This window comes from Rhinolophus sinicus, chromosome 12 (assembly GCF_057876585.1).
Source record: "Rhinolophus sinicus isolate RSI-liver-muscle chromosome 12, RSI-T2T, whole genome shotgun sequence".
NCBI classification, from domain to species: domain Eukaryota; kingdom Metazoa; phylum Chordata; class Mammalia; order Chiroptera; family Rhinolophidae; genus Rhinolophus; species Rhinolophus sinicus.
The window spans coordinates 39,673,479-39,685,513 of record NC_142512.1 but is presented as its reverse complement, the minus strand read 5'-3'; the positions used below and the strand labels follow the sequence as shown (position 1 = coordinate 39,685,513).

Here is a 12,035-nt window from a genome sequence, read left to right as displayed (position 1 = left end):
GCAAGGGATGGTGGGCTGTGCCCCCTGCAACTAGCAACGGCAACTGGACCTGGAGCTGAGCTGCGCCCTCCACAACTAAGATTGAAAGGACAACAACTTGACTTGGAAAAAACTCCTGGAAGTACACACTGTTCCCTAATAAAGTCCTGTTCCCCTTCCCCAATAAAATCTAAAAAAAAAAAAGGCTACAGATCAATCAAAGTAGAATTTTAAAACATACTCAAGTATCCCACAGAAAGGCAGGAAAAAGAAAACAGAGACATGAAAAAAAACAGAGGGAACAAACAGAAAACAAAAAATAAAATGGAGACTTGAGCCCTACTGTGTCAGTAATTACAGCAACAAGAAATCATCTCAATATCCCAATTAAAGGACAGAGATTGGCAGAGTAAATAAAAAATCATTACCCAACTATAAGCTTTCTACAAAAAGCTCACTTCAAATATAATGATATGTGTAGGTTGAAAGGAAAGGATTTGGAAAAACAACAACACACGATTATTTGCAGTGGCTTTATTTGTAATAGCCGAAAACTGGAAACAACCAAAATGTCCTCAAGATCTCAAGACCATTATGCTGAGTAAAAAAAGGCAATCTTGAAGGGTCTGTATGATTCTATTTACATGACATTCTTGAAATGACAAAATTACAGAGATAAGGAACAAATTAGCTACTGCATAAAGGAGATCTTTGTGATTACTGGGTCACAGAGGACGTCCTTTGTCAGATATGTCGAGAATATTTTCACCCAGCATGTGGCTTGCCTTTTCACTTTCTTGGTGGTATATCTTGATCAGCGCAAGATTTTAATTATGATGAAGTCTAACGTATTTTTTTATGATCATGTTCTCCGTGTGTTAGCAATCTTCACTTAGCACAAGACTATGAGATAGTCTTCCTTGCTTTCTTCTAAGAACTCTATATGTGTAACCTTAGCATTTAAGTCTTTCTAATCCATCTTGAATTACATTATATTTATTCCTAAATTTATTCCTTCATATTTTACATTTGTCAGTGCTATTGTAAATTACGTTTTTTAAAATTTTTTATTTATGTATTTTTATTATGTGTGATATAAATAACAATGCATCCCCCAAAATATTCATATCTTAATTCCAGAATCTTTTAATATGTTAGGCTACATGGCAAAGGGGAAATAAGGTTGCTAACCAGTTGACTTTAAAATAGAAAGACTATCCTAGGTGATATAAGTGGGACCAATACAATCACAAGCGTTCTTAAATATGGAGGAGAGAAGCAGAAGAGTCAGTGTCAGAGCGATGCATGTGAGGAAGACTTGACTGGCCATTGCTAGCTTTGAAGATGGAAGGGAGCCATGAGCCAAGGAATGTGGGCAGCCTCTAGAAGCTGAAAAAGGCAAGGCAGTTATCCTCTCTTAGAGCCCCTATAAAGGATCAAGAGCAAATAACTTTCTTAAGAAAATGCTGAGTAAGTATTCCTGAAAAGAACACACATACCTTTCAATAGATCATATTTAAACAGCAAATATAAACCAACACCATCACAAATGTTTAGGTAATGCCATACCACAAGCAAACACTGAGCACTAAACATTTTAAGAAATGTGGGCCTTGGAAAATCCAAAAGGTGACTTACCTCTGTAAGAACTTTCTTGTTGCCAATCAAACCCTACCTAGAAAGCTAAACTAAGAATTCAGCAATTACTTTAAAAAAGAGCCTTCTTTAAGACTGACATTGTAATCCAGACTCCCAATGAAAATGGGAAAACAATTGGGCAGAACACCACCAACCAAAAAACAAGGGGAGGGGGGTGGAAATCAATCAGGCAGAACAAAGTAAAATACTGACTTCCAAGTTCACACCACTAATGATTAGATATTAATAGTTTCCCTTTTCTAGAGAAGAAAGGAAAAAAAGAATGGCTCCATCCTAGTCGCGCTCCGTGCTGGGGAGGAGGTCAAGAAGGACTTAATGAACTCAATACACTCACACCTACGTAATAATGGATGCTTAGAACTGTGACTGCACTTCCTTTTGAAGACATAATGCGAAGCTCTGAATCCAAGGACAAGTAGTAGTTGTGATGGGTAATAACTTAGTAACAGCCTAAATGCACATTTTTATGACACAGGTAACTCTTCTCAGGCAAGTAAAAAGCAGACTAATGAGATGTTCGGATGGGATTTGATATAAACATTAGAAAGGAAAACATCCTGCCTGCTCTGACACCACTTACAGGAAAGGCTATATAAGCAGTTCAAAGAGGAAAACACCACAAAAGGCTTGGAATTGAGACTCAGTCTCAGTAGCATGAGCTTTGGATCAGGGGCACCGCAGACTCTGAAATAAACCAAAGCTGGGCACACACTATGGATACCACGGGCTGTACCCCAACTATTTCTTCTTCAATGCCATGCCAAAGCTGCTCTAGGATTACAAATTTTAGGATCATCTCTTCTAACACCAGCTGCCAACGTGGTGATCTTGAAGCCAACAGCTGCCAATCAACTGGCCATGTTGTGAGAACTCTCCAGTCCCAGAGCTGCCAGCCCCCTCTTTGCTTTCATCCTATGCCCATCTGCTTAATATACAACTTCAATGCCTGTCCTTCTCTGGATGTGTGTGGCTGGTGTGGTGAAGGCATCAATAGTAACGAGAAAGGGACCATGCAAATCTTGAATGACCGCCTTGCTAGCTACCTGGAAAAGGTGCGGAGGCTGGAACGAGAGAACACTGAACTGGAGTGTAAAATCCAGGAAGCGTGTAACAAAGACCTCCCTGTCATATGTCCTGATTACCTGTCCTACTATTCTACCATTGAGGAGCTCCAGCAGAAGGTAAGATTCTTGGGAAACTGTATAATCAAGTTGTGAATTGACATTCTCTAAGCAATAGGCACTTGCTAGACTTTAATATTTTTAGTTCCTTTAATGCTGAAAAATTATTTTGTAGAATAAGAAAATCTCTTGAAAGAAACTGTCACCTTAATGCAATAGGCAGAGTTTTATAGTTTTTCATTTTCCAGAGATATACTCTGCTATTATTGTAACCAAAAACCCAGGACCGAAACGCATTAACAACCCATTGCTATCATTTCTTTAACAAAAATAAGAAAACAGGGATCTGAGAAAACAAATTTTGTCTTAATAAGTTTCTAAATAGTTTAATTTTTAATCCATGTTTTCAAACATCACCACTTTTCCCCTTTTATACTCATTTCATCATCTCCAAATTGTTTAAATAGTTTCTTCCCACACCAAACCTAAATTTCCCACTCAGAGTAATATGCTGCCACTACATGTGTTGGAATTATTTTGTTTTAGTTGTTCAACAAATATTTACTGAGCACCAACAACACTGCACCAGACATTATTCTAGGTTCTGAGAACATACTGGTGAACTAAAAACATACCTGCCCTCATGGCATTTACATTCTAGTGGATCGTGATACGTTAGGCAAATTTAGGGAGGGTTTTATATTTTAATGGTAAAACATCTACAAAAGTTTTTATTGATATAATTTTTGCTGAACTTTTAGGATAATAACAAAAACTGACTTTCCAATGTTTCCCAAGCTTTCTAAGCATAGCTATGAAAAGCCTGACTTATTTCACTTAGCATAATAATCTCCAGATCCATCCATGTTGTTGCAAATGGCAGTTATTTCATCTTTTCTTATGGCCGAGTACTATTCCATTGTGTATATATGTACCACACCTTCTTTATCCAATCATGAGTTCACTCATATGTGGCATATAAAACTGAAGGCAAAAAAGGAACAAGACAAACAAATAAAGAAACAAAAATGCACAGACACAGACAACAGTTTAGTGGTTACCAGAGGGTAAGGGGAGAGGGTGGTGATAGAAGAGGGTAAAGGGGATCAAACGGAGGGTGATGGAAGAAGAACTGACTCTGGGTAGTGAACACATGACGCAATATATAGATGATGTGTCAGAATTGTACACTTGAAACCTGTGTAGTTTTCTTGACCATTGTCACCCCAATACATTTTAATTAAAAAAAAAAAAAAAAAGGAAGAAAAGAAAAGCCTAACTAGCCTTCCATTGTTAACTGAAACACACAAGCAAGCCCCTTGGTTTTTGAGGAAGGAGATTGGTGTTTGTCTCATTAGTGTCTCCAACTTCTTAATTCTAGATCTTGTGTACCAAGGCTGAGAATTCCAGACTGGTCTCACAAATTGACAACACCAAACTGGCTGCTGATGACTTGAGAGCCAAGTAAGCCCCACCACACTGTCATTCGTGACAGAATTCACCCGGCATCTGATGCCACCCATTCCCAATATGATTGTCCCCAAGTCCACCAACCCTTCTGCCCCATACCATGTTGGCGCTAACCCAAAAAAGACCCTCAAAATCAATAAAGGATTAAGATTAATAACCGCTCACATGTATGTATACAGTACCTGTAGTTCCTAACATATAAACCCATCTGATTACGCGCCCCATAGTTCAGTAAAATACGCAGGGCAAATATACTGTTACCCTACTTAAGGTAAGAAAACTGTGGTTTAATGGGGTTCCGTTACTTATGCAAAGACATACAACTAGTACAAGACAAAGCTGAAATTTGGACGCCAGCTTTCTAAATCCTAATCCATTTCTCTCTGCACTTACACGGCATCGCCTCTTCGGGCAGGGGAACGAGGATAAACGTCCTCATCTCAAGAACAGCAATGTAGCATCATTCAGGCAAACTAATATAGGAATAATAATTAAGTGGTGATATTTATTAAATAGTTTCACCTCTAAGGAGAATAAAACCCACAAGAGAAATGAAAGGCCCAGAGGAAAATGCAGCAGGGAGTTCTGCTTGGCTTGATTTCTACCATCTACATTGTAATGTCTTTCATTTCATGCCTCATTTTGAAAGGTATGAAGCTGAGATGTCCCTGCGCCAGTTAGTGGAGGCAGATGCCAACGGCCTACAGAAGATCCTGAACGCACTGACCCTGGGCAAAGCGGACCTGGAGGCGAGAGTCCAGTCTCTGAAGGAGGAGCTCCTTTGCCTCAGAAACAACCATGGAGAGGTTAGAAAAAGCCCCAGAGTCATTACAAGTAACATCAATTCCTTTGAGTTGAACTTGACAAAAGGTGTCCCTACTAAATACTACTCTGTTTTTCAACCCCAATAATACCTACTGCTACTACCACTGGTGCAATGTGTTTCAAATCCATTGCCTACGATCCAATCTCTGAAGCCTCCATTGTCCTCTCCAGCTTTTCCAGGAGAAGGAAGCAACCCAACTTTATTGTCCTCACAGGTTTCCCATCTTTCTATAGGCATCCCTACACAGATTTCTACCCTATGGGTATAAGTCAATCTTGGCATAAACCCGTATTGGTGTCACAGAGACCAAGGCCTGTCATAAATGCCACCTCTATGCTGCTTCACCCATGACCCATCTTTGGAAATGACCTAAATTCTTTAAACCTCTGATCTTGCTAGTAAATTCCTTTTAATGATGCACATATTTGAACACATATCTGAAATAGCTTTAAGTCATTTTAAAGCATCTCAATAGCACCTATGAATCATATATCCCTTTATTGTGGGGTATATTTCAGACACAATTAAACTGAATTATTACTGCCGGACAGAAACAAGAACACAAGAGGGTCATGTGTTCACCAAGTGACTTCACCCTCTTTTTCTATAGGAAATCAGTTCCTTACAGAGCCAGCTTGGAGACAGACTCAACATTGAAGTGACTGCTGCCCCGTCTGTTGACCTAAACCGGGTTCTACAAGACATGAGATGTCGATATGAATCCATCATGGAGACAAACCGCAGAGATGTGGAACAATGGTTCAATACGCAGGTGGGGAAGGTAGAAAAGTCAAAACCCCCAAAGCTGACATTGCATTTCCAGGGACCCTTTATTCAAAGTTATGTTTTCCTTCATAATATCCATGGCCCTTCACTGTGTTTCAGATGGAGGAGCTGAACCAGCAGGTTGTGACCAGCTCTCAACAGCAGCAGTGCTGCCAGACGGAGATCATCGAGCTGAGACGCACTGTGAATGCTCTGGAGGTCGAACGACAGGCCCAGCACCGAATGGTACCCAGCAAACTGACCAAGCCTAGCACACTAGTGATGGCAAGAGGCCCCAACACTTATGTGTTGCAGTGATTCCCAAATTGCACTCCTCTGTTTGTTAAAGGGGCTATGGCCAAAAAAGGATTCTGTAGTCAAGTAAGCCTGGGAAATGCTGCACTAAACCAAGGCAAAACACGGAAACTTCTGGTGGGACTTTAATAAGCTGATATACACCATGAGTCTCCAAGAAGGGGATACATGATAGTCAGCATTCCAAAACTCGCTTGACTGTAGAGTCCTTTTTTTAAAGACTATCTCATGGCAATCATGATCCGTGGAGTACACTTTGGAAACACCAAGAGAGCATTTTATTTTATGCAAAGCATTTTTACAAACTATCAAATTTATAAAATAATCTTCTGAGGTAGGTGGAATAATTATTAAGCCAATTTTACAGATGAGACGCAGAGAGCTAAGGGGATTTTTCCCAAGCCAAATCCAAGATTAAATTTCACGTCACCTGTTTTATAAATGGAGACACTGAGATCCTAAGGCATTATAAGTCACAAAAGAAATAACTCTGAGCCAGAACTGAGGTTCCAAAACTAGAACCGATTCTGCCTCATTGTACAGTCACTCTGAAGAGTTTTGTCACCAGCTAGTCATGTGACTGTGGGCAGCCCATTTAACCTTCTGAACCTCGGTTTTCTCATCTATAAAAATTGGGGACAATCATGCAAATAGCAGGTTATTGAAAACTAAAATTCCATTACCCATAAACTTACAGAATGATAGAGCAGGAAAGAATTTTAATCATCAAAGTTTCAACTCTCATATCTTATGTATAAAGGAATTGATATAGTGAAGGAATTGTTTATGGCTAAAAGTCACTCATTTGTTTTTTAAGGTACAAACACTCAAGTAAGTTGGAATATCTTTTTCTCTCATAGGTAGGAAAGTGTGGTAGGAGATTATCAAGTGATTAACAAAGAGGAAGATAAGTAAGCAGTTAACAGGAGGCAAAAAATACAGGCTAGAGGGAAGCAAGCTTTAGCATAGTGAATACTTTTGATTTGGGATTCGCTTGGTGAGGTGGTAACAAGAGGGCGTGGAGACCCATCAGTACCTGTCCCAAGGACACTGCGGTTGAAAATGATACAGCTCACAAGGGACCTGGGCTTAAAGGAGTCATCATGATAAATCCTCCTTTCCTCCTCCATGGTAGAGGGACTCCCAGGAATGCATGCTGACGGAGACGGAGGCCCGCTACACAGCCCTGGTGGCCCAGATCCAGTGTCTGATCGATAACCTAGAGGCTCAGCTGGCGGAGATCCGCTGTGCTCTGGAAAGGCAGAACCAAGAATACGAGATTCTGCTGGACGTCCGGTCCCGGCTGGAGTGTGAGATTGCCACATACCGCAGCCTGCTGGAGAGCTCGGATGGCAAGTACGTAAAATAAAAGCAGCTTTATGAGAAAGAGGCTCACACATACACATATGTACACTACCATTGGCAGCATGGGGACAAGTGCTGTGTGTGATTTTCCCAGTGACGGGAGCTTCAGATGGCAGGGTCTGTACGATCTCTCAAGCTGTGCCGTCCGGAGACCTACAGCTGTAACCTAGTCCAGCTGAACTCAGTTGTTCTGAAGAGCCAATGCACCAGCTCAGTTCCTTATAGGTTGGTGTGTTTTTTTTAGCTTCTTAGAGTTTTAAAAATTACTAGGGATAAAAATGGTTTCCCCAAAGCAGAACCTTCCTGGTGACTTACAGATTTTCCCCACTGAGATGGACGTCTGAATTTTGTGAGACTGAACAGGCAACCCTGCTTCCTTTGGAGGAATATTCTGCTCAGGCTGAAACCCCGAACTCTGTCCAGCCACTTGTTCTTGCTGCCAACAGCGTCATATACAAATGCGTGCTTCAGCCTCTTTTTTTAATAGAAGGTGTAATGTTTTTACATGATAAGCTAACCAACCCATAAGGAACTGACCCAGAACAAGGGTTCTTGGAAGCAACCCAGTCCAAACGAACACTCCAAAAGCAGACTGAGTTACAACTGTTGAGGAGACCTCCACCCCACCCCCCCTTCAAATAATCAGGGAACTCTGGTCACAGCATTCCTTCAGCTGATTGTTCACATTATTCTAGCACAGTGTGAACCCACGCTACCACTTTGAGGAGCTACAATATACCAAAGGGCCTGGAGTCATCAATGAAAGAGTTCTTACTATTAATTGCTTGCAGCTCCAGTTCTCTAAAGACTGTTCATTTGTAGACACCCAGAAGGCACTGTGGTGCTTCCTGACGAAGCGTTGAGAACTCTTCCATAGATGGGGCTCAGGCCATCCGTCGGGTTGTGACTAACTCTCTGACAAGACAAATATCTGATTAACTTCCTTTCCTCAGATAATCAGCCCCTCCATTTGTCCCTTGTCACGGTTGACCCTGTGAGTTTAGTTCTATGCTGCAGATGAAAAAGTAAAGTCAGGAGGGCTAGCTGACTTATCCGAGGTCACCATATAAATAACGGAGCTGGGCTCCACCACCACCTTTGACTCCTGGCCTGCTGTTATAGCTTCCATACGCTGTGGCGTGGACTGTAACAGTGGCAGACATAATCGAACACTTCTAAATCTAGGATGCTGCTTTCCCATGGATCTGGTCGGATTCTTTTGCTTCCACCAACGACAGTACAAAGTGAATGAATAAGCATTTGGAAATACTGGTTTTGAGTGACCCGTGTTAAAAAATTAACCCCCACCATTTTTCTCCATAGTCATTGTTGCCTTCCCTCAGTCACAGGTAAAATTCTGCTTTTTTCCAGGCTTCCCTGTAACCCGTGTGCCACCAAATGCGAGCCTCCCACGTGCACATCCAGTAAGGCCAGAGCCATGGAAGGCACAGCCCCAGCACACACATCCTCTTCAGACCCCCGAGGGCTACCCGAGCCCTCCAGCGCCTGCAGAGCCCTGCCCCTACTACTGGTCAAAATCTGCACCATCACCAAGGAGATTAAGGATGGGAAAGTCATTCGTTCTCACGAGCACGTGCAGCCTTGCTTCATCATCAGAGCTGCCAGAACCTAACATGCCAAGGGGATGAAAATGACCCTCATGCATGAGAAAGAGGCCAATGCTTGCTCCTGCCAGAAAGGTTTAAGCACTCCTCGGTCCCCTCAGGTACCTAGTTTCTTCCTACTACAGGGGGTCTCCACTGACAGACAGAGTATCTTTCCTTCTGTTCCTTTCCCAAGTCTCTGCTGCCAACGTGATAATCACTGACATTCTCTGGAAGCACATTTCACATTTATCTGCAGGACAAACACTGATATGTAAGTGCCCAGGAAGGCAACTTACATTACTGCCCACAGGCGAAGGGCAGGCTTCTCTTTTGTTTATTCAGGTCTTATTTACTTATGTTCCTCATTAGAGCCAGTCAGACAAGTTCTAGGATTGGTTTTGGCCATGGCACATGAAGGTGAAAAGCTACAACCTTCCCTTCTTAACTCCTTCTTTGGAATTAGGAAGAAGCTTATGTGGGAACAGCATGAATAGAGAAAAAGATCTTTTTAAGATTTCATTTCCTTGAGAGTCAAGAGTCTGAATCCTGTTGAACTCTGTTTACCCATTCTTACATATTTGACCTTCTTCAAGATATTTTTAAAGATGTCTGTGTTTTCCAAAACTTTGGGAACTATTAGGTCTCCAAATATTTTCACTGAGAACCAAGAATAGTTATGGTGAGTGAATCTAGAGCATTGTGAAGAAATAGCATGGATCCTCTCATTAAACATTTGCTATTTCTCTTTCTGTTCTTTAGGGAATGGGATTTGGTTCTGATTGTTTTACAAGGGACATGTAGCTGGAACTCTCAAGACATAACCCTGCTCTTCTATCTCCCTGTGATGGGTGACCATGAAAAACATAACTAAGATGCCTGATTCAATCTATCCACCAGACAGAAATGGACTTAATATTCACAGACTTTGCAGAAAAGTAATCATGAATAATTACTACTTGCAAGCATAAGGCAGGCCCACTGTGAGAAGGCATCATTTCCGTCCCAGCCATTATCAAAGCTTCTTACCGTAGGGGCAGAGGGTTTCAGTCATTCCCTACAAAATTATTTGACATTTCCAGAGATTTTAGTAAATAATTCCAAATCAAACACAGAATGTGGAGCCAGAAAGCCTGAAGTCTTGAACTTGTCACTTCCCAACTGTGCCCCTGGGCAAACATTTAGCCTTCATTACATTTAATTTCCTCGTTGGTTAAATGCGGATAATGCCTACTTCATAGGGACATGGTGAAAATCAAATGAAATTATTTATGTAATGCTGCTTTGTATGCTGAGAAGTACTACACAAATGTTATTTTTATATAAGCTTGATTTTTAGCCACAGCTCTAGACCGAACTGTGTTATTATCATTTCATGTTAAAATTCTTTCTCCATGAATTTAGTTATCCAGTCATGATTTTGGAGTTTTAATAGTGTTTGGCTTTGCGGGGCCGGGGGGCGGGGGGGGGGGGGGGTGGAGGGGAAGACTAGAACAAACTGCCCTGTGAACCAGCCTACTCAATAAAGCATTTTTGAAGTCTTAGGGTATATATCAGATATCAGTTGATGACTGATGGCCACATCAAAGACAAAAGCATTATTTAACTCACAGCTCAGCAATCCACTTCCTTCAGACAAGTAGCAACTTACATTAAGCAAGTGGAATGCAGAACTCCCAGGGTGATCTCTATGAATAATTTCTCTCTCATCTGAATACCCACGTTACCCCTGATAGCACCTCTTTGCATACTATCTCAGACTGAAGGATGGAAATGGGGAAAAAGCTTGGGGCTTGGACTCAGAAACCCTAGGACAGAGTTTCAACCTGGTTTGGGTGTGTGACCTTGAATAAAAGGGACATAACTTAGGCCCTGCCTCCAGTACAGCTGAAAGAATTAAATGGGATAATGAAAGGTGAAAGGGTCTTACAAGCTGTAAAGTGCTCTGCAGAAGGAAGTTTACGCCCTAAATTGAAAATCAGGCATATGTCATTTCTTTTCATACCCCCTCCTGTGTCTGGTTCAGTGCTGGTCCCTGGTGAACCCCGTATATACTATACAACATCAACACAGACTGGGAAACCAACTGGGGAGAGGTCAGAGCTGCTCGGTCTGCTCTGAGTTGTGATTCCAACAGGATTCAGGGTTCAGGAACCTCGATGGACTCAGGGTAACCTCAGGCTGATACAGCTGTGCCATTGTCAATTTATCCCCCAAATAGGACATGTTCCTCCCACTCAGAACAAAGTATCCCACATGCTTTCTATGATACAAATAAATTATAAACTGCATGGTGAAGAGGGGGGTTGATCCCTCGGGCATATAGATTCTGTAAGTGTCTTCTCTGTATGAGGGAATGTAAAACCATCTGCTGGACCTTGTACATGAGAGGTCAAACCTTTTAAGGGCAATACGGAGTCTGGATTTTTACCAGGAAGCTAAATCAGTATCCTATGCAGCCACAGGAGGAAGTTAAAGGTTTTTTGGTTTTGATTTTGTTTTTTCTACATAGGTCAGCATAGATCAGCAGCTAGAGTAAAAAAGAGGCTACTGGAGAGGGGAGGGGGCAGATTCGATACAAGCGTAATTTGAGCACAGCTCAAAACATAACCATGAATCAGGAAACAGCATGGTCTCTGGAGCCTGAGATCAAATCCCACCATTGCTCCTTCACTGTGAGACCTCAAGCAGGTTATTGAACCTTTCTGAACATCACTTTCCGCATCTGTGAAATGGGTGTATTTATAATACCTACCAGCAGATTCTTGTGAGAATTAACTAAACTAAAGCATGTAAAGTACTTAGAGGAGTATCTGGAAAACAGCACGTAGTCAATAAATGTTAATTATTTTTATTAATATTGTCATGATTAATGTAGATGTAGCACCCATATGGGTCTCTTTGGGAGACAGTCCTGTAGAGTAATAATGC

At 41.5% G+C, this 12,035-nt stretch overlaps 1 protein-coding gene and 1 long non-coding RNA gene across 2 annotated transcripts in view; one reads left to right on the top strand and one right to left on the bottom strand.

Moving 5' to 3' along the window:
- LOC141568817 (uncharacterized) overlaps nucleotides 1–12,035 on the bottom strand; it is a 323,632-nt gene that overhangs the window by 202,319 nt on the left and 109,278 nt on the right. The window lies entirely within an intron of this gene.
- KRT39 (keratin 39) lies at nucleotides 2,352–10,524 on the top strand. The gene is made up of 7 exons (XM_019747536.3): nucleotides 2,352–2,819; nucleotides 4,141–4,223; nucleotides 4,879–5,035; nucleotides 5,666–5,827; nucleotides 5,941–6,066; nucleotides 7,271–7,491; nucleotides 8,872–10,524. The coding sequence occupies exons 1-7, from the start codon at nucleotides 2,352–2,354 to the stop codon at nucleotides 9,131–9,133; spliced, it is 1,479 nt and encodes a 492-aa protein (XP_019603095.3). The 3' UTR covers nucleotides 9,134–10,524.